Here is a 22,164-nt window from a genome sequence, read left to right as displayed (position 1 = left end):
AGAGCAGGCAAAACTAATTCAGGTGAACATCACTTGTGGATTATGTTTCCCAGAACAAGAGTGCTTCCAGGATGCCAAACTTGCTGTTAGACTCATTTTATTTAAGATACACCAGGGTTGTGTGAAGACAGAACTAAGGGGAGTGGAATAAAAACAGATTTGGGTAGGAAATATGGGCTAGAGGAAGGCCACAGGCATAAGAAATAACTGATTTATTGTCAAGTTTTATTACAGCGGTGTTCTTTTTCTGACAGGTCAAAGTGAGATGAGCTAAAGAAATTTTTAAAACGGCTACCAAATGGAGGATTCCGGCTGGCTGGCTCCTCTGGTAGCCCAGCCTTCTCCAACCCGGCGCCCTCCGGCTGTTTGGGGACACAGCTCCCATCAACACCCCCCTAGCCAGCACTGCAGTTGTTACCTCGGAGTAACAGCGCCTGCCTTTGGCATCTGGTTTGCTGCAACGAGCTCCTAACCTCCCCATCTCTTTTCCATAAGTCTTTCAGAAATAAAATAACTGGAGGTTACCCACCCTAGGGCTTCCTGAGCCAAGCAAGGGTTTAAAAAATTGTGGCAGATGTAGCCCCTCACCCTACCCCAAACCCACAATGTGGGACACTGAGCTTCGGACGCTGGAGAGGGTGCAGCGAAGGGCATGCTATATCCCTGAGCTTTGAGCCTGTGACAATATGCGTAACAGAAATTTTGAAAAGCGCACAGGGTCTCTTCAAGTATTTGTTTTGAGGGTTGGATTAGAAGTTCAGGTCACTTCTTCCGAGACTGAAAGGGTTCCTACAGCCACTTCTGCTTTGGCCGTGGGAAACGGGCTCTCTTCCCCAAAACGCAAGGTGACCTTGGCGCAGTTAGCAGCGCTCTGCTCCAAGAAAGGACTCTGGTGCAACAGGACAGGTCACAGGGGCCAGTTATTGTGAACAGGGGAAGAATGCAACATGCCTGCCACTCCTCTCCCAAGATTTCCACTCCAGCTGTCTGGAGTGCTGAAAGCTGCTCTTGAAGAACGCAAACGCCACCACCACAAGCCCCCTCCGTCCACCAATTCTGCTGAGTACTGCTTCATAAATAAGCAAGCTGTGCCATCTTTAAAGAGCTAAACTAAACGATCACCCCAGAGTCAGAAAAAGCGCGGCTTGCACACTATCCCGGCACCCAAAACGGTCCCTTTTGTTCTCATTCTTTATTCCAGCAAAACAAAAAAACCTGAGTTTGATGCAAAAATTGCAGACAGCAGCGTTGGTCACTGTTGAGCCACCCTGGTACCATTCCTTTGGTCATTTTCTGGCAATGGCGTAGTTGGCGCAAAACCAGTCGCACGTTTCCTTCACAGCTGCGGGAAGAAGAGAAGAACGATCAGCTGGGGCCCATGGCATCCAGATTTGGGGAGATTGGAGAGCTGCTTTTTCCAGAGGAACAGACCATGTCTAAGCTCCTTAGTTTACAGCTGAGGTTCCTCCAGAAAACTCATGGATGTAACCCCATTGCACAGCTGTTCTAGTTGGTTTTTTTTCTTCTTCTGGCATTCTTGTTATGTCCTGCTCTGGGACTGACCTGAATGACGATGCAGTTACAGATTGCCTAAATAAATAAAATGCATTCCCCCCCCCACCCAGTTTTTGAAGTTTACGACCTGCCGGATCTGGACAGTGGCCCCAAGTCATGAGAGACTGCCCGGCCGCATGCCTGCTGTGTGTTTAAGCACCTTGGTTTAAGGTGCTGGTTTTAACCCTTAAAGCCCTATACGGCCTAGGACCCTCGTGCTTACGGGACCACCTCTCCTGGTATGTCCCACGGAGGACCTTACGGTCTTCAAACAAAAGCATCTTGGAGATCCCAGGCCACAGAGAGGTTAGGCTGGCCTCAACTAGAGCCAGGGCTTTTTCGGCTGTGGCCCTGATCTGGTGGAACGCTCTGCCACAAGAGACTAGGGCCCTGTGGGACTTGACATCTTTCCGCAGGGCCTGCAAGACGGAGCTGTTCCACCAGGCCTTTGGCCAAGGTACAGTCTGACTCCCTCCTTTGGCAATCTTCACAGAACTCTAGCCCAATGGTTGCCGTCAATTTGATTTGAATTAATTTTATAATGAAATGATTTTAGAATGTTGTACTATTTTATTGTTAGCCACTCTGAGCCCGGCTTTGGCTGGGGAGGGCGGGATACAAATAAAAAATTATTATTATTATTTATTATTGTCAAGATGGGCTTGCTAATGTTTCAGTAAGCTGTGCGCAGCTACTGATGTAAACTGCTGCTGAGGGCAGCATAAATAAATAAAAAATCATAAATGTCCCTTAGAGGTCCAGCTCCGAGGGCCTTCTGGCGCTTCCCTCACTGCGAGAAGCCAAGTTACAGGGAACCAGGCAGAGGGCCTTCTCAGTGGTGGCACCCGCCCTGTGGAACACCCTCCCACCAGATGTCAAAGAGATGTACAACTACCAGACTTTTAGAAGACATCTGAAGACAGCCCTGTTTAGGGAAGCTTTTAATGTTTAATAGGTTATTTGTATTTTAGTGTTTTGTTGGAAGCCACCCAAAGTGGCTGGGGAAACCCAGCCAGATGGGCGGGGTATAGATAAATTATTATTATTATTGTTAATAATAATAATAACACAGGGGCGTGTGTTGTGGCATGAAGCAGCTGACACAAAGGATTTGCCCCCTTGGGTGCCCACCTGACCACTTCAATGTGTGGAACTGGCAATCTTGTACATAGCAAATATTTATTCCACACTTGCCAAGAAACTGATCTTTTATTCTAGCAGCACCTATGCTCTGGAATTCCTTCCGTTTTCAATGCCTCTTTGTTCAGTCAAAGCTACCCAATTGTACTAGGCATATTTATTCTTGAAGCTGTTGATTTTACCCATGTTGCGAAATTTTATCATGTCTAATTGCTAGTTTTAATGCATGCTTTTCTACCTTTTTATGTAAACCCCAGAGATAGGTTGTTTCTTTATCAAGTAGTAAAGGTAAAGGGACCCCTGACCATTAGGTCCAGTTGTGACCGACTCTGGGGTCGCAGCGCTCATCTCGCTTTATTGGCCGAGGGAGCCGGCGTTTGTCCGCAGACAGCTTCCGGCTCATGTGGCCAGCATGACTAAGCCGCTTCTGGCAAACCAGAGCAGCACTCGGAAACGCCGTTTACCTTCCCGCCGGAGTGGCACCTATTTATCTACTTGCACTTTGACATGCTTTCGAACTGCTAGGTTGGCAGGAGCAGGGACCGAGCAACGGGAGCTCACCCCGTCCCGGGGATTCGAACCACCGACCTTCTGATCAGCAAGCCCTAGGCTCTGTGGTTTAACCCACAGCGCCACCCGCGTCCCTTTATCAAGTAGTAGAAACTTCTTAATAAATATAAAGCAAGTTATTTTGCTAGCTACTGGGCAAAGGGCTCAAGCTGCTCAGAGAGAAAAAGCATGTTGCCGGACAAGGGTGGGTTTCACCTTGCCGTCACCCCAGGCTCCGGGTTTGGAGATTCTGTTGTTGCTGCTCAAGCACAATCCGTCGGAAGGCTAGGCAAGATCTCAACCCTGGAGAGCAGCTGCTCTCAGAATAAATGGCGCCCTGGATTAAGCTCGTTTACAGCCGCTCCCATCCCAACCCTGGCTGCGAGGAGCAAGAGCTGTGCTGTTCTCACCTTGCTCAAACGGTGTAAACTGGAAATCGGGGAGGTATCTCTTCAGCTTGCTGTTGCTGGCTGTTTTCTTGAACTGCCCATCCGACTTTGTTGTATCAAACTAGGAAGGGGCCCAAGTTAAAGGGGAAAAAACTTCTCTTTCTGCTGATGGGGGTGGGGCACAGCTCTGGTTCTCCATCCCTTCCTCTAAAAAACAGTGTTTCCCAAACTTGGGTCTCCAGCTGCTTTGGGACTACAATTCCCATCATCCCTGACCACTGGGATGATGGGACTTGTAGTCCAAAAGCCGCCGGAGACCCAAGTTTTTGGAAACCTTGCTCTGAAAGGTGCAACGACACACAAACTGGAAGAGTTATGAGAAGGAGATTGTGTAGTAGTTTTGTGGTTTTTTAAAAAATTGAATAGTGGCTGCACAAAGCCCCTGTTCAGCTTGGAGTGGGAAGAAGGTGCGATTCTGGTTTGTAAACCCTTTTCCCAATGGGGAAAAAAGGCCCTCGTTGGCATCAGTTGCCCTTTTGGGGAAGGGAAGAAGACATGCAGGGACCAAATGGAAGCCTTTGCTTTTTGCCGGCAGAGGAAACAATTTCAAGGGGAAGAGTGGGACCGTCTGTACTGCTTTGCATAAGAAGAGGGGAGGCGAACCCAGAAAAGGACACAGCCCTTGCGGTGTCCTTGAGAGGGGTTGCAGTGCCTTGGGAAACTATGCACAAGGATACAAGAAGCTCTCCCTTGAAGTCCATCGCTCTCACCACACACTCGGCTGCTTCCCGAATGGAGACTTCATCCTCTTCTCCGACTAAACAGACAGGAAGCAAAACAACACCGTTATGGAAGTGAGCTCCACTGCCCAGGGCCATATACCGTATTTTTCGCTCTATAGGACGCACTTTTTCCCTCCTAAAAAGTAAGGAGGAATGTGTGTGCATCTTATGGAGCGAATGCAGGCTGCACAGCTATCCCAGAAGCCAGAACAGCAAGAGGGATTGCTGCGCAGCGCTCCCTCTTGCTGTTCTAGATTCTGGATTAGCCGCGCGCAGGGCAGAGAGAAGCTTGTTGGTTTCTATTTCCCTCACTGTGCAGCAACTGCTTGTCACAAGACAATGTTTAAATTCCACAGTTCAAGTTACTGTTGGGTTCCCACAGGAATGGGAGACTGGATGTGACGTACACTGGTTTCCTGTTTTTCACTGTTCTCTCGGTTTTTTTGTGTCGAGAGGAGTTGCTTCTCTGCTCTCACAGAGGCAAGATGTATGTTGTATGCTCTCAGCATAGCTTGTAAATAAACTTCAGCATGTAGCACATTACCTGCTTATCCTTTCGGCTGCGAGACTACGCTCTGCTTGGGCTCAAGATAAGACGAGCCTGTATCAGCTCCAGATGGGCTGGAGCTGGTCAAATCTCACAAAGCCTTCATCCCGCTGCCCTGAAGAAGCTGCGCAGCTATCCCAAAAGCACCGATCCTTCTTGCTCTTCTGGCTTCGGGGATAACCACGCAAAGCCTCTTGAGCGTAGCGGGAACGCTCCTGCCTCTTTGCTCAAGAGGCTGTGCGTTGCTTTCTTGTTTTCCTCCTCTAAAAACTAGGTGCGTCTTATGGTCGGGTGCGTCTTATAGAGCGAAAAATACGGTAGGTCATCCTGACACCCACTGGCCTGCCGCCTCCTGAATTCTGAGAGATGGATTTCCTCCACTCACAGCGGAATACAAAGCAAGGTTAGCATTGAATTCTATGCTAACCTGCTTGCGGGGAGAAAAATTCATTTACAAACAGCACAGAAAGGGGAGCAATCGATTCCACTGCGTTTCTGGAAGTGGCTTTTGGCTCACGTGAAAGCTCAAACTTAAGGTAGAAATCAAGAGTTCAGAAAATGGCGTGGAAATGGAATAAATTGCTCTGGGAATGCAGATCTATGGTCTGTGGCCCCAAAAAGGCCACCAATGGGAAGATGTGGCCCCCCAAGTTGAAAGAGGCTCCTGCCCTGGCTGGATAGGAAAAGCAAGGAGAAAGAGGGTGTGAGAGTTTGGGGCATGCCATTCTGTTGACTCATAGAATCACAGAATTATGGGGACCCTGGGGGTCATCTATCCCAACCCCCTGCAATGCAGGAATCTCAGCTGAAGAATAAGCAACCGATGGGCATCCAAGCTCCGTTTAAAAGCCTCCAACAGAGGAGAAGTTGTGTAATGAAGCCCCACGTCCTGAGACGCATTCATAAGCGTTTCCCGATCTACTGTATTTTTTTGCTCCATAAGACGCACCTGACCATAAGTCGCACCCTGGTTTTCAGAGGAGGAAAACATGAAAAAAAAATATTCTGAATGAAACTGGATGTATGATTTTTGTGGTTCATGCTGTGACCACAGACATGTGATCTGATGGTGAATTTGGGGTGACCCAATGCAAAAATTCTGAGGATCCATGTGGATCCGTGCTTTGTAACCACGTTTTTGCACCATTGCAGCCTCAGAAAACAGTGGATGAATGGGTTTTTTTGGTGCAGGCTGTAGCCATGGACATGCTATGTGATCTGATGGTAAATTTGGGGTGACCCAATGCAAAAACCCTGAGGATCTATGGGCTTTTACCTCTCCCCTCCCAGGCAGCCTCCGCTAGCGTCCCTTATCTCTCCCCATCCCACCGATCAGCTGCTTCCTTTCAACACCCCCTTCCCTCTTGTTTGCCTTAGTGTCTTTTCCTTAGCTGGAGCCGTTTTTTGCTCCTCCTTTTCTTCTAATTCCTCTCCTCATTGCTTTAGTCTTCCTGTTTCCTTCCTTTACAAGTTTGCTGTCTTTACCTCCCCCCTCCCAGGCAGCCTCCTTTATCTCTAGTGTCCCTTATCTCTCTCCCCGATCGGCAAACGATCAGCGGCTTTGTTTCAACACCCACTTCCCTCTTTCAAAAAACAATAATTGCACAATCTGCTTTTTGCCCCTGGGCAATTCGGCTCCAGGGACCACGCATTCGCTCCATAAGACACGCAGACATTTCCCCCTTACTTTTTAGGATGGAAAAAGTGCATCTTATGAAGCCAAAAATACGGTAAATGTTGGTTTGGGGCAACGTGTGTGTGTTGTGTGTTCAATTCTGCATGGGGAGGGCCTTACCCGACAAGATGATGGGCTCCACTTCATCATATTCCCTCAGGACCCAGAGGAAGAGCCGCGCCAAGTCCTGCAACGACCAGAGACCAGATATCCATCGTCTCCTCTCTTCCTCTCCAAGAGGGGCTGTTCTGCTGCAGCCTTGGGGTGCCCCCACCTTCACAGGGTCCACGTACAACATTGTTTGGGGGTGTCGCAGAGTTAAGGCTGGTCCACCCTAGTCCTCAAACACTTGCCTGCCCCTTCCAAACCCTCAGAGACAAAGGGACCTCCGGAGCAGCAGAAAACAGGCTTGCTCCATCTTCCAACGGACAGCCCTTCGGATATTTGAAGATGGCTATCCTATAAGGGATGCGGGTGGCGCTGTGAGTGAAACCACAGAGCCTAGGACTTGCCGATCAGCGGTTCGAATCCCAGCAACAGGGTGAGCTCCTGTTGCTCGGTCCCTGCTCCTGCCCGCCTAGCAGTTCCAAAGCACATTAAGTGCAAGTAGATAAATAGGTACCACTCCGGCGGGAAGGTAAACGGCATTTCTGTGCGCTGCTCTGGTTCGCCAGAAGCGGCTTAGTCATGCTGGCCACATGACCCAGAAACTGTACACCGGCTCCCTCAGCCAATAAAGCAAGATGAGCGCCGCAACCCCAGAGTCGGCCACCACTGAACCTAATGGTCAGGGGTCCCTTTACCTTTACCTTATCCTATAACCTCTCAGGCTTCTCCAAACATCCCTAACTCCTTCAACCGTTCCTCATCAGGCTCGGTTTCAAGACCCTTGGTCACCTTGGTCACCCTCCTCTGCACACCTTCTAGCTCAGGGATAGGCAACCTAAGGCCCAGGGCCGGATCAGGCCCAATCGCTTTCTCAATCTGGCCCACAGACGGTCCGGGAATCAGCATGTTTCTACATGAGTAGAATGTGTCCTTTTATTTAAAATGCATCTCTGGGTTATTTGTGTGGCCTGCCTAGTGTTTTTACATGAGTAGAATGTGTCCCATTATTCAAAACGCATTTCTGGATTATTTGTGGGGCATAGGAATCCGTTCATATTTTTTTTCAAAATATAGTCCGGTTCCGCACAAGGTCTGACGGACGGTGGACTACCCCATGGCTGAAAAAGGTTGCTGATCTGTTCTAGCTTGATGTAGCAGTTGGGATCTTCTTACATTTTCCCCACACTGTATTTCCCCCTGACAATTCTCCCTCTCAACCAGCCAGCTTACCAGAGAGTAGATGAACTGCCTCCTGGGTTTTCCTGTCCCCCAGACAGTGAGAGCCGTACCGTTTTCTACAGATGAGTGGAGAAAGCGACCAGTTACAGAGCATCCTTATTCCTTCCCCCTTTGCTGCAAAAAAGCACTCAAGTCTTCCCATTCCAGCTGCTTCTTGTGTTGGGATCAAATGAGACCCTGGGATCACAGACCCCTTTCTCATGCCCAAACTCAGCCCCCACACTCAGCCACAACACAATTGTTGTTATTTACATATCACCTTCATCTTCCAAGGATCTTAATAAAAATATTCACCGAAAGATAGATAATTTTTTTCCAAGGATATGAAGGTGGCCTAGTGGTTCTCCTCTTCCCCACTTCAACCCCACAAGAATCCTGTGAGGTAGGGTTGACTAGGAGATGGAGACTGCGTCGCAGGGGGTGCAGTGTTTCTCAACCTGTGGGTCCCCAGATGTTGCTGGACTACAACTCCCATCATCCCTGAGCTCTGACCTTGCTAGCTAGGGGTGATGGGAGTTGTAGTTCAACAATATCTGGGGACCCACAGGTTGAGAAAGGCCGGACTAGAGGATGCCTGAAGTCTCTATGACTGTCCCAAGGTCACTTGGTGAGCTTCATGTTTGAGCGGGGATTAATAATAATAATAATAATAATAATAATTTATTATTTATACCCCGCCCATCTGGCTGGGTTTCCCCAGCCACTCTGGGCGACTTCCAGCAAAACACTAAAATACAATAACCTATTAAACATTAGGGTTAAACCTATCTGAAGAAGTGTGCATGCACACGAAAGCTCATACCAAGAACTAACTTAGTTGGTCTTTAAGGTGCTACTGGAAGGAATTTTTTTATTTTGACTATTAAACATCAAACACTTCCCTAAACAGGGCTGCCTGCAGATGTCTTCTAAAAGTTTGGTAGTTATTTTTCTCTTTGACATCTGGTGGGAGGGCGTTCCACAGGGCAGGCGCCACCACCGAGAAGGCCCTCTGCCTGGTTCCCTGTAACTTGGCTTCTTGCAGGGAGGGAACCGCCAGAAGGCCCTCGGAGCTGGACCTCAGTGTCTGTGCAAAACGATTTGAACCCTGTTCCCCCAGGTCCTAGTCCAATACTCTAACCATTACCCCAATGCTCTGCCAGGGGCTGTGAACCTCCCATGCCATGCTCTGGACCTAAGGTAGCCTTAGACGTACCCGCCACTGGCCTACGGCCCCCGTGAGGTTAACCAAGAACAGGGCCTTCAGCCTGGAAAAGGCTCTGGAAAATGCTCTCCTCATGGGTCACATACCAAGCCCAGCTCCCTTAGCCATTCCTCATAAGGCATCGTTTCCAGGCCTTTGACCATTTTGGTTGCCCTCCTCTGGACACGTTCCAGTTTGTCAGTGTCCTTCTTGAACTGTGGTGCCCAGAACTGGACACAGTACTCCAGGTGTGGTCTGACCAGAGCAGAATACAGTGGCACTATTACTTCCCTTGACCTAGATGCTATACTCCTATTGATGCAGCCCAGAATTGCATTGGCTTTTTTAGCTGCCGCGTCACACTGTTGGCTCATGTCAAGTTTGTGGTCAACCAAGACTCCTAGATCCTTTTCACATGTACTGCTCTCAAGCCAGGTGTCCCCCATCTTGTATTTGTGCCTCTCATTTTTTTGCCCAAGTGCAATACTTTACATTTCTCCCTGTTAAAATTCATCTTCTTTGTTTTGGCCCAGTTCTCTAATCTGTCAAGGTCGTTTTGAAGTGTGATCCTGTCCTCTGGGGTGTTAGCCACCCCTCCCAGTTTGGTGTCATCTGCAAATTTGATCAGGATGCCCTTGAGTCCATCATCCAAGTCGTTGATAAAGATGTTGAATAAGACCGGGCCCAAGACAGAACCCTGTGGCACCCCACTAGTCACTCTTCTCCAGGATGAAGAGGAACCATTGATGAGCACCCTTTGGGTTCGGTCAGTCAGCCAGTTACAAATCCACTGAGTGGTAGCATAGTCAAGACCAAACAGAAGTCAATTTGACCACGTGAATCTTGGAATCGTAGAATTAGAAGGGACTACCAGAGCCATCTAGTCCAGCCCCCTGCAATGCCCAGCATGGGGCTCGAACCCACAACCTTGAGATCAAGAGTCTACCGACTGAGTAGTCCCATCTCCCAACACAGTTGCCAGGCAGACTGTAAGGTGGTACTTCTCAAAACTGGGTCCCTGGCGGTTGTTGAACCGCAACTCCCATTATCCCTGACCACCACTAGCTAGGGATGATGGGAGTTGTAGTCCAACGATGTCTGCGGACCCGAGTTCAAGAAGCGCTGCTGCAAGGGAGGCAGCTTTCCCCCCTCCTGCCGCCTGACCACCGCCCTCTCCCATTTCGGGCCCCAAGGCCAGACGCCCAGCCCCACTCACCCTTGGCCAAGTACACTTTGTGGATGAGGCCCGGCAGGACGTGCCCGTCCTCGATGTTGTAGTTGTCGTGGGGTCCGAAGACGTTGGTGGGAATGACAGCGGTGAAGCGACAGCCGTGCTGTTCGAAATACCCCCTGGGGAAAGAAAGTGGGCAGGGCGGGTGTGTGATGCTAGCGATCTTCCTGGAGAGCAGGCCGGAATCCGTTGCATGGAAAAGGTTCGGTCCCTGGCGCTGCGCAAGGGGGGAAGCCGCCTTATAGCAACCGAGGCAGATTTAGGGCACCGCAACTGACTCCCCTGCCCTTGGCGCCAAGCCGAGGGGGGCCCTGCAGGACGCTATGACTCCCTCTGACTCACTGCAAACGCAGAACAGGAAGCGAGAGGCGACGGATTTTGGCCTCGCTCCGGACGCTGCTGAAATCTGAAAGGCTATTTTGGGAAACGATTTATGATGAGTTGGAAAAAATGTTTAAAGTAACTGCAGCAAATTGGAAGCTGTGCTTTGGGTTTCGAACGTTTTGGAAGTCGAGCAGACTTCTGGAATGGATTCTGTTCGACTTCCGAGGTACGACTGTGTGTGTGTGTGTGTGTGTATATATATATATATATATATATGCTTTCGTAATAGCATATATATATATATATATATATATATAATTTTGCACTTCAAACTCCAAGGATCTCCTGCGAATTCTGATCACCTCCCTCTTGTTTTTCAGGTGACCTCGCTGTGGCTCAATGCTTGTCAACACTCACCACCTGAACTTTCTGTAACAGGAGATGATCAGCAGATTAATATTAATCCAACTAATCAAATTTTTTAAAGGAAAAACCAGAGATCCCGTAGAAATGCCAACATGCTGGTAATGAATTTCTTTGGAAGTTGATAACATCAGGAGGTAAGGGGTAGTTTGGCAGGTGAGGGCGTGGCAGAGCTTTTCTGGGGTGGGATGCAGTGGAGGGCAATGGGAAGAGCGAAGCGAGGCCTACCTGTTCTGAACATCTATCATCCTCTTTGCATAGGAATACCCAAAGTTGGAGTTGTGCGGGGGACCGTTGTGGATCTGGAAGAGAAGGCTGACCATCAGTTCAGATCTGGGAGTTCAAAATGTCCCGGGGTCAAAGGTGGGACCACCACCCACAAAACACCCACTCCCCATTGCTGGAACCCCCAGAATAAGCGTGGGGAAAGACAGAAAGACCTCTAGGTTCACAAGCAAAGGAATGTCAGCTGCAATTCCTGAATTGCAGGCAGTTGCACAAAATGACCATTCCAACTCTACAATTCTTTGGATCTATGATTTAGCAGGGACACGGTTGGCGCTGTGGGTTAAACCACAGAGCCTAGGGCTTGCTGATCAGAAGGTCGGCAGTTCGAATCCCCGCGACGGGGTGAGCTCCCGTTGTTCAGTCCCTGCTCCTGCCAACCTAGCAGTTCGAAAGCACGTCAAAGTGCAAGTAGATAAATAGGTACCTCTCTGGCGGGAAGGTAAATGGCGTTTCTGTGCGCTGCTCTGGTTCACCAGAAGTGGCTTAGTCATGCTGGCCACATGACCCGGAAGCTGTACGCCGGCTCCCTCGGCCAGTAAAGCGAGATGAGCGCCGCAACCCCAGAGTCGGTACAACTGGACCTAATGGTCAGGGGTCCCTTTACCTTTATGATTTAGCAAGCTGAGTCAAAATCTCTCTATATATTCTTACTTAGAGAGAATGAATGGTTATGAGAAGTTAGCAAAAAAGATTTAAGTTTTAAGCTCTAAGGGCGTTTTTATAAGACAAGATGATAATAGAGTAAGGTAACGTAATGATAAAATATTATGAATTATGGAAAGGATTTGCTGTGATAATTATTAATTAAGATACATGAGATGGGAGGAGGAGGAGGTCATGGAAAGAAGGTAACGGAAATTGGAGAATTTGAAAGTGATGGTTTTATTTTCTCTTTTTCTTTTTGTGTTTTTGTCTTTTTTTCTCTTTTTTGTAATGTCTTTTTTCTGTGTAATTTTTTTTAAAAATTGTGTTTCAATAAATATTTTTTTTTATAAAAAAAAGATAGAATGAATGGGGTGGGGGTTGGGGGAGTGGCAATGTAGCAGCAGACCCCGCCCTGATCACAGAAGGGGCGGAGCCTGTCGCCACAATTAATTTCTTCAGATCACAGAACCCGGGTTTCCCTTTTTTGGAAGAGCAGCCTTCCAACTTCTTAAAAACAAATATATCATTTGTTACATTTTACATATCTATCTCACTTTTCCTTCAAGGTGGTATACGCAGTTCCCCCCAACTCCCCATTTTATCTCCACAAGAACCCTGTGAAGTTGGCCAGACCAACAACTAGGACAACAACTCTGCGAGGTCACGAAACGGCGACTGCCTCCAAGTCACCCAGTGAGCTGAATGGCAGGGTTGGAATTTGAAGCCTGGGCTCCCCACTCTCTAACCACTATGCCACATGAGCTCTAGTGAATAAAAGGGCACATAACACGCAGATCAGGCTGGCAGCCCTTACCATGGTCTCGTCGATCGGGTAGGTGGTCTTGTCGGGGAATATGCAAGTGGAGAGGCAGGATACCACCTTCTGGACACCAGATTTGTACGCCGAGTGCAGGACGTTGTCATTGATGTGCATGTTCTTCCGCTGGGCGGAGAGAAAAAAGAGGGGAGTTTAAGGGTCTCCAAGATTTCTGCAGGCAAAAATCTAGGACCGTATTGTGGGCGACGCGAGATATGCATTTTACGTAACAGCTCAGAATCTCCAAAAGTCAGCAATGGCGACTGCTCCCCCCTGAAAAACAAACAAATAAATAGAATGAGAGCACACCTCCCCTTAACCGAACCTACTTAGTTTTAAAAGATTAAAAACTGGGAGGGGTAGGGATCCTGGTGCCCAAGGCAACCACTCAGGGGACCCCCCCTCCAACCAGGGGGGGGCAGTTGAGAATGGTAATTTTGTTTTTTGTTTTTAAATTACCGTATTTTTTGTCCCATAGGACGCTCCCTCCCATAGGACGCACCTAGTTTTTTGGGGGGAGAAATAAAGGAAATTTTTTTCCCCTTTATTTCCCCCCCAAAAGCAGGTCAGGGAAACCGAACCAGGGCGAGGAACAGTGGGATGGCGGCGCTGCGCCTCCCTGCTGTCCCCCGAGCTTGTGGGGCTGGCCGATGTCTGCCGGGCGCGAGGGGTGCTCTGCTTCAGGGCGCCCCTCCCTGCGGGGCGGCAGGCTGCTATCCGCAGCCTAGACATTAAGGACCTCCTGCATGGCTGCCTAGGCTGCGGATGTCTTCCTGAAGCCTGGAGGGTGAGAGGGGTCGGTGCGCACCAACCCCTCTCGCTCTCCAAGCTTCAGCAAAAGCCTGCATTCGCCCCATAGGACGCACCAGATTTCCCCTTCATTTTTGGAGGGGGGAAAGTGCGTCCTATAGGGCGAAAAATACGGTATTAACAACAACAACAACAACAACAACAACAACAATTTATTATTTGTACCCCGCCCATCTGGCTGGGTTTCCCCACTCTGAACAATTTCAACATAACAAATCATCAATACAAATAATCTTCATTACCCCCCCCTTTTTCCCCTCCCACCTCCCCAACAAACCCTCCCTCCCTCCGGACTTCCCTCAGCTCCTCTCTCTGATTTCTCAACTCATATTGTTCTCTGCATATTGTAAAATTGTATACATCCTTCTATTATCTATCCACTATATCAACCCAATAAATTTGTGTATGTTTATTGAAAACCTGCCAAGGAGTCCAGTTCATTTTGTTGTCTTTTTATATATATTGTAAAAGGTTCACATTCTTCTTTAAGGTCACAGTTGTCCTTAAGTTGTGCGCGGTAATTCTGAAACCACGCATCAAACACCCGTCTCTGTTCAAAGCACATCCCAGCAATTTCCCCTCCTTTTCCAAAAAGGATTTTCATTTCATTTCGTGGGTTTCTAAAGGTGCAATTGTGCACGTCAAACACCGTGCCGCCTTCCCAAGCACACAGCAGTGGGGTAGGAGAGCTGGGGGAGGGGAGAAATCACATGTGGTGACCGAAGGGTTTCAGATAGTACCTGGGTAGACGAGTCTCAAAAGCCTAGGAAACAAATTTTCACGGCCCTCTAGTGCCTATGGTAGCCAAGTTACAGGGAACCAGGCAGAGGGCCTTCTCGGTGGTGGCGCCCACCCTGTGGAACGCCCTCCCATCAGATGTCAAAGAGAACAACAACTACCAGACTTTTAGAAGACATCTGAAGGCAGCCCTGTTCAGGGAAGCTTTTAATGTTTTAACAGACTATTGTACAGTGGTACCTCTGCTTACGTACCTAATTCATTCCAGAGGTCCGTTCTTAACATGAAACTGTTCTTAACCTGAAGCACCACCTCCCGCTGCCACTGCGCAATTTCTGTTCTCATCCTGAAGCAAAGTTCTTAACCCGAGGTATTATGTCTGGGTTAGCGGAGTCTGTAACCTGAAGCATATGTAACCTGAAGCGTATGTAACCCGAGGTAACACTGTATTTTAATATTCTGTTGGAAGCCGCCCAGAGTGGCTGGGGAAGCCCAGCCAGATGGGCAGGGTATAAATAAAATAATAATAATAATAATAATAATAATAATAATAATAATAATAATAATAATAAATTATTTTATTTACTGTGGAGCAAAATATACACAAGGAAGCTAAGTTTGGTCAGCATCAAGCAGCACACCCAGTCTGACCGCAGGTCAGCAAAGAAGCCAGACCCCTGAATGAAGCTGGGGGAGGCAGCTGAGGAGGAGCACAGCATTCTGGGATCTGTAGTTTTCTCTGCTTCCTGCAGCAGACCTTTGGGATTAAGGATGACGTGGCTGCAGGCTTGCACAGCCCCGCCTCGGAGCAAATAAACCGGCTCGGTGTGATGTGTTCCTTGCGTGCGAGAGTCTGCGGACGTGCGTCTCTTGACCGCTAGAAGCTTCTTGTATCCGGGAGAGGGAGGAGAGGGGAAGAGACGGGGCAGACATCTGTAGGGAGCAGATGGATCGCCACCTCTCCAAGCCAGCGAGGGATTAATCTCTCGCAGCAATAAAAAATAAATAAAGGCTACAGGCTTGTGCCAAGCAGGTGGCGAGGATGGAAAAGGGGAGGGGAGCAATGTTCTCAGACTTCTGTGGGGTAAACGACACTCTCTCCTTAGCGCAAACTGCCCCAAGCTAGTGCCCTCCAGCTGTTTCGGACTTCTGTACCAGGTACAGAAGGCGGTCTCTCAAGTCCACTGGTCCCAAGCTTTCTGGTGCCTGGCATGGCAGGAAAATTCAAGGCAATCAAAAAAACGTTTTAATATTTTATACAGTCTAGAACCCTCATACCTACGGGACCGCCTCTCCTGGTATGTCCCATGGAGGACCTTCGCCCTCTCCAGCCGAAGCCGGGCTCAGAGCGACTAACAACAATAAAAGTAACACAATTTACATAAAATCGCAATCTATTAATTGAAATACATTCTAAAATCAATTCATTCTAAAATCAATTCAGAGTCAAATTAATGGCAACCATTAATTTGGGTAGATGGAGTGCTATGAGAATTACCAAAGGAGGGGGTCAGGCTGTGCCTTGGCCAAAGGCCTGGTAGAACAGCTCCGTCTTGCAGGCCCTGCGGAAAGATGTCAAGTCCTGCAGGGCCCTTGTCTCTTGTGACAGAGCGTTCCACCAGATCGGGGCCACAACCGAAAAGGCCCTGGCTCTGGTTGAGGCCAGCCTAACCTCTCTGTGGCCCAGGACCTCCAAGATGTTTTTATTTGAAGACTGTAAGGTCCTCCGTGGGACATACCAGGCGAGGCGGTCCCGTAGGTACGAGGGTCCTAGGCCGTATAGGGCTTTAAAGGTTAAAACCAGCACCTTAAACCTGATCCTGTACTCCCCCGGGAGCCAGTGCAGCTGGTATAGCACCAGGTGAATAGAGAGATCAGCGTCCTTACCCAGAAATCCAGGTTGTACTTGATGTTCCGGAAAAGTCCGCCCACCATGGCTGCCAAGTGGATGACGTGAGTCGGCCGGTGCTTCTCAAAAAGGGCTGCGGTTGCGGCAGAATCCCTGGAAGGGAAGAGAGGGGATGAGGATGGAGAAGGAAGCATCTTTCCCCTTAGGCCAGGGGTCTGCAACCTTTAAGACAAAAAGAGCCACTTGGACCCGTTTCCGAAAAAACAACAACAACTGGGAGCCGCAAAAACATTGCAACATTTAAAACAAATATAACACTACATATATTGTTTCTGGCCTTAATGCTATATATACAGGATCGTGCAGTCAGCTGTCAATCTCAAGAAAAAAGGACAAATTAATAGCTAATTAAAATATTTAATTTACAACCAGGTAACCAGGTTAATGGGACTTTTGCTCCTGAACCTCAGTGCTCAGTGTCTGCACATCAGGGCTGTAAGACGTCACCTTCATTTTCACACAGGCTTGCAAGCTGTCATCTGTGAGGCGTGATCGGTGCTTGTTTTTAATATAGTTCATGTTGGAGAAGACCTGCTCACATACATATGTGGAAGAGACCACAAGGGCCATCGAGTCCAACCCCCTGCCAAGCAGGAAACACCATCAGAGCACTCCTGACATATGGTTGTCAAGCCTCTGCTTAAGGACCTCCAAAGAAGGAGACTCCACCACACTCCTTGGCAGCAATTCATCAAACTTTCACCTGCTTAAGTTTTAAAAGGGGCTTCAAGCAACTAAAAAGGGGCTTCAGGCAACTAACTCCACGTGGAATTCCACGCGGCCGCGACTGCATAATCAATGCCACAAAATGCCAAAGAAAATTAACCAGGGCCCCAGTGAACCATAAATCATAATCAGTGCCTGATGTAAATAATAATTAATAATGAGGGCCCAATGTCATCCTCGTCATTATAAAAATAATCCCTCTCTTCGTGCCGCCCAGCCTCCCAAGAAAAAAACCCCACTTCAAACGGTCACAAAGCACAAATTCCACGCGACTGCGACTTGCTATGCCCAATAATCAATGCCCCAAAATGCCATAGAAAATTAATCAGGGCCCCAGTGTACTATAAATCATAATCAGTGCCTGATGTAAATAATAATTAATAATGAGGCATTCGTCATTATAAAAATACCGTATTTTTCGCCCCATAGGACGCACCTACTTTTTGGGGGGGGAAATAAAGGGGGAAAAATTTCCCTTTATTTCCCCCCCAAAAGCAGGTCGGGGAAACCGAACCAGGTCGAGGAACAGCGGGATGGCGGCGCTGCGCCTCCCTGCTGTCCCCCGAGCTTGTGGGGCTGGCCGATGCCTGCGGGGCGGCAGGCTGCTATCCGCAGCGTGGGGAGCCTTGCCGGGACCTCCGGCAAGGCTCCCCACGCTGCGGATGTCTGCCTGGCGAGGGGGGCGGTCTGCTTTACGGCGCCCAACCCGCCGGGCGGCAGGCTGGTCACCTCCGCCCCTCGCCTCCTCCCCTCGCCTCCTCCTCTCGCCACCGCCCCGGAGCCGCAGCAAAGGCTTTAAAGAGCCGCAGGTTGCCGACCCCCGCCTTAGGCAAAGCTGCGCCACTCGGGCTGTGCAGGGAGTCAGGTGTGCATTTACGTCTTCCTTTCCTAAGCCCTCCGCCTCAAGGCAGCCTTAGGAAAATACTCAAAAGATGATTAGAAGCAAGGCTTTCAGGGCTGCGCCCACAACTCGCTCCACGCTGCCACAAATTGTGTGTGCGGAGGCAGCGTAGCTGGTCTGTAGATCCCTCCTTAGAAATACTTTCTTCCCTAAGCTTAGACGCCCCAAACCGACTATATTTGGGGGGGGGGGGATGAACGAATACCTATGCCCCACAAATAACCCAGAGATGCATTTTAAATAAAAGCACACATTCTACTCATGTAAAAACACGCTGATTCCGGACAGATTGAGAAGGTGATTGGGCCGCATCCGGACCCCAGGCCTTAGTTTGCCTACCCATGATCTAGTCCAACCACCTGCAATGCAGGAATATCCAGCTGTCTCATACGGGATTCGAACCTGCAACCTTGGTATTATAAACAAAATGAGCTGTCCAGGTTCTTCTCACCTTAGTTTGGTGCTCAAGTCCCCCTGAACTCCCTGTCTTTTTCTGCACCTTTCCGTGTGCTCTATCCTCTTCTAGAGACGTTCGATACTCCTGTATTCTGTCCTTATGTCTCTTATTACGAGGTCCGTTGACCGGAACAATACAACAAATGACTCACCGAATGACGCTGCGCTTGCCTGCTTGACTGGGCTCTCCGGAGAGCCGCCAGTCTTCCCAAACACAACCAGACTTCTCACAGAACTGTAGAGGTGCGAGGGACCCCCAAAGGTCATCCAGCCCACCCCCACCCCCGGCAAGTGTGGGTTTTTCTTAAACCCTGGAGGGAGGACTGGCTCACGTCAAGTCGGCATCCTTGGACGACACGAAGATCCACTCCTCGTCCGGCCGCGCTTCTCCCTCGGCCACCAACTTTGCGATGGCCTTGCCCACCAGCCCCGAGCCGCCGGTCACCAAGATGCGCTTCGGTTGCGCTGGCTGAGCCATGATGAGAAGCTCTGTATGGCAAAAAATGAGAGGTCAAATTACTAACCGCGTCGGGTGTGAAATGCGGCCCTCCTGGCTTCTCCAATCGGCCCCCAGAACATTCACCAGGTCACAACCCTCCTCACTGGCCCCGATTCACCCGGAGTGGGACGTGCCCTTGGCACTCCGGTCATGCTTTTTGTGGCCCCTGGAAACAGAACCTTTAAACTGGAATAGGGTCCCCATCTCTTTGCCCTTCGCATCCATTGTTGGACTATGAGTTCGAATCCCCACTCACTGGGTGGCGCTCGCTGGGTAACCTTGGAGCAGTCACAATCTCTTAGGCCCTCGTATTTATGGGACCGCCTCTCCTGGTCTGCCCCGCAGAGGACCTTAAGGTCCATGAATAACCATAGTTTAGAGGTCCCAGGCCCTAAGGAAGTCAGACTATCCTCCACCAGGGCCAGGGCCTTTTCAGTGGTGGCTCCAACCTGGTGGAATGCTCTGTCCCAGGAGACCAGGGCCCTGCAGGATTTAACCTCCTTCCGTCGGGCCTGTAAGACAGAGCTAATCTGCCTGGCTTTCAATTTGAACTTAGCCTGATCTTTTATTCCCCTTCCTTCCCCCCTCCTCCCCTTTTTATGAAGATTACCCGATCTGGGATCCCACAGCTAATTCTCCCCTGGTCTCCTCACTGGCCCAAATTGGACTAACTTAGCCAACTAGCCCTGGTGATCATCTAATGTTTATTGGATGGATTTTCCCCCAAATTGATTTTTGAATTCTGAATTTATTGTTATTCACGTTTCATACTGTATTTTATGCTGTTTTTTGTTGCATCAATTAAGTGTTTTAAATTTCTTGTTAGCCACCCTGAGCCTGGTTTTCTGAACCAGGAAGGGCGGGGTATAAATAAAAATGTATATTGTTATAATTTATATAACCTGCTTCTCGGGGCTGTTGTGCGCATGAAATGGCGAGGAGAACCATATTGGCCTGTGACCTGGAAGACCAGAGTTCGAATCCCTGCTCAGCCGTGAGACTCACTCACTGGGTGACCTCGGGGCCAGGCATTTGCTCTCAGCCCAGCCTACCTCAACAAACAAAACAAACCAGGGCACCCATTGGGGAGTCGGCTTTAGAAGATTCCTGCTTTGCAGTGGGTTGGGCTAGATGACCTCGGGATTCCCCTCCCAACTCTACAATTCTATGGTTCTACTTATGCAGAATTCATCATGCAAAAGGCTGGGCTGGATGAATCCCTTGCCGGAATTAAGATTGCCGGAAGAAGTATCAACAACCTCAGATATGCAGATGACACAACCTTGATGGCAGAAAGTGAGGAGGAATTAAAGAACCTTTTATTGAGGGTGAAAGAGGAGAGCGCAAAATATGGTCTGAAGCTCAACATCAAAAAAAAATAATCATGGCCACTGGTCCCATCACCTCCTGGCAAATAGAAGGGGAAGAAATGGAGGCAGAGAGAGATTTTATTTTCTTGGGCTCCATGATCACTGCAGATGGTGACAGCAGCCACGAAATTAAAAGACGCCTGCTTCTTGGGAGAAAAGCAATGACAAACCTAGACAGCATCTTAAAAGGTAGAGACATCACTTTGCCAACAAAGGTCCGTATAGTTAAAGCTCTGGTTTTCCCAGTAGTGATGTATGGAAGTGAGAGCTGGACCATCAAGAAGGCTGATCGCCGAAGAATGGATGCTTTTGAACTCTGGTGCTGGAGGAGACTCTTGAGAGTCCCATGGACTGCAAGAAGATCAAACCTCTCCATTCGGAAGGAAATCAGCCCTGAGTGCTCACTGGAAGGACAGATCCTGAAGCTGAGGCTCCAAGACTTTGGCCACCTCATGAGAAGAGAAGACTCCCTGGAAAAGACCCTGATGCTGGGAAAGATGAAGGGCACAAGGAGAAAGGGACGACAGAGGACGAGATGGTGGGACAGTGTTCTTGAAGCTACCAGCATGAGTTTGACCAAACTGCAAGAGGCAGTGGAAGACAGGAGTGCCAGGCGTGCTCTGGTCCAGGGGGTCACAAAGAGTCAGACCCGACTAAACGACTAAACAACACCACTTCTCACTGCCAAAGGGGATTGCCACTTCTGCGCCAGGGCCGCCGTCTCCAACCTGGCCCCCTCCAACGGTTTTGCACTACAACCCCCATCAGCCCCTGTGTTTTTTGCGGGCTGATGGGAACTAGAGTCCAAAACAGGTGGCAGGCGCGGATGGTGGAGGTGGTGGGGCTAGAGAGGGCGCAAGAGGCGAGGCCTCTAACCCGGGAGGAGGTCGCAATCAGAAACCGGCCAAAGGAAACGAAGCAGCGTGCGTAATTGCGCGCAGGTGGGAGCCAGGCAGGAAAGGAGGACCCCCACCCGTGCCCGTGGGTCTCCTGGGGCGCCCTTACGGATCCACGAGCACCCAACGAGCGGAGGAGGAGGAGGAGGGGAGATAGAGACCCTCGCGTGGTGGGTGGTAGGGGGAGATAGAGATCCTCGCGCGGGGGGGGGTCCCTCTCGGGGTCTCTTTCCCCGGGGAAAGTCGGCTACCTTTGCAGGGCGCGCGCTCCTCCTGTCGCGTCTCCTTCTCTTTCTTGTTGGTGGCGCTTCCTGCAAACGCGGCAGCCGGGACTAGGCACACCCTCCCCGGCCCGGCGGCTCCCTGGGAAATGGAGTCCCCAACCGAAGCCGACTGTCTGCGTTTCTATGCTGGTCTCTTTTTCTCCCCCGAGCGGAACTGCAAAAGACACCTTTGCCTTGCAGAGAAAACGCTGCGCGAGCAGACTCCCGCGACACAGGCGTGGACGCCTCCTCGGAGAAGGTTGCACGGGGGTCGTCTACTCCGATCCGGTGCAATGCAGGAATCTTTTGCCCACCCAAGATCGAACCCACGCGTGTACGGCCTCATATATAATAATAATAATAATAATAATAACAATAACAACAACAATAATAATTTATTATTTGTACCCCGCCCATCTGGCTGGGCTTCCCCAGCCACTCTGGTCGGCTTCCAACCAAATATTAAAATACAGCAATACATCAAACATTAAAAGCTTCCCTAAACAGGGCTGCCTTAACATGTCTTCTGAATATCAGGTAGTTGTTTATCATTTTGACATCTGCTGGGAGGGCGTTCCACAGGGCGGGTGCCACCACCGAGAAGGCCCTCTGCCTGGTTGCCTGTAGCTTTGCTTCTCGCAATGAGGGAACCACCAGAAGGCCCTCGGCGCTGGACCTCAGTGTCCAGGCAGAACGATGGGG

At 49.6% G+C, this 22,164-nt stretch overlaps 1 protein-coding gene across 1 annotated transcript; it reads right to left on the bottom strand.

The window, feature by feature from the left end:
* Positions 1-197: 197 nt before the first annotated feature.
* Positions 198-21,565, bottom strand: GFUS (GDP-L-fucose synthase). The gene is made up of 11 exons (XM_082235881.1): positions 21,451-21,565; positions 18,767-18,923; positions 16,330-16,444; positions 12,892-13,020; positions 11,373-11,446; positions 10,383-10,516; positions 7,975-8,039; positions 6,757-6,823; positions 4,370-4,449; positions 3,654-3,753; positions 198-1,342 (listed from the first exon to the last, which is right to left on the bottom strand). Exons 2-11 carry the CDS (start codon positions 18,910-18,912, stop codon positions 1,287-1,289), a joined length of 966 nt encoding a protein of 321 aa, XP_082092007.1. The 5' UTR covers positions 18,913-18,923; positions 21,451-21,565; the 3' UTR covers positions 198-1,286.
* Positions 21,566-22,164: the final 599 nt, after the last annotated feature.

The sequence above is a fragment of the Podarcis vaucheri genome (assembly GCF_965113315.1).
Source record: "Podarcis vaucheri genome assembly, chromosome: 8".
Classification (NCBI taxonomy): Eukaryota; Metazoa; Chordata; class Lepidosauria; order Squamata; family Lacertidae; genus Podarcis; species Podarcis vaucheri.
Note: the sequence above shows the minus strand (reverse complement) of the source record. Positions and strands in the feature narration are given on the sequence as shown.

What these genes read in the sequence shown, in the direction of transcription:
- GFUS (XM_082235881.1), bottom strand. Translation starts at nt 18,912, where the DNA reads ATGGCTCAGCCAGCGCAACCGAAGCGCATCTTGGTGACCGGCGGCTCG. An exon ending in ACCCGATCGACGAGACCATG is followed by an intron (nt 11,447 to 12,891) that starts GTAAGGGCTGCC and finishes CTTCTCTTCCAG; the next exon opens with ATCCACAACGGTCCCCCGCA. An exon ending in CAAAGTGTACTTGGCCAAGG is followed by an intron (nt 8,040 to 10,382) that starts GTGAGTGGGGCT and finishes ACTCATCTGTAG; the next exon opens with AAAACGGTACGGCTCTCACT.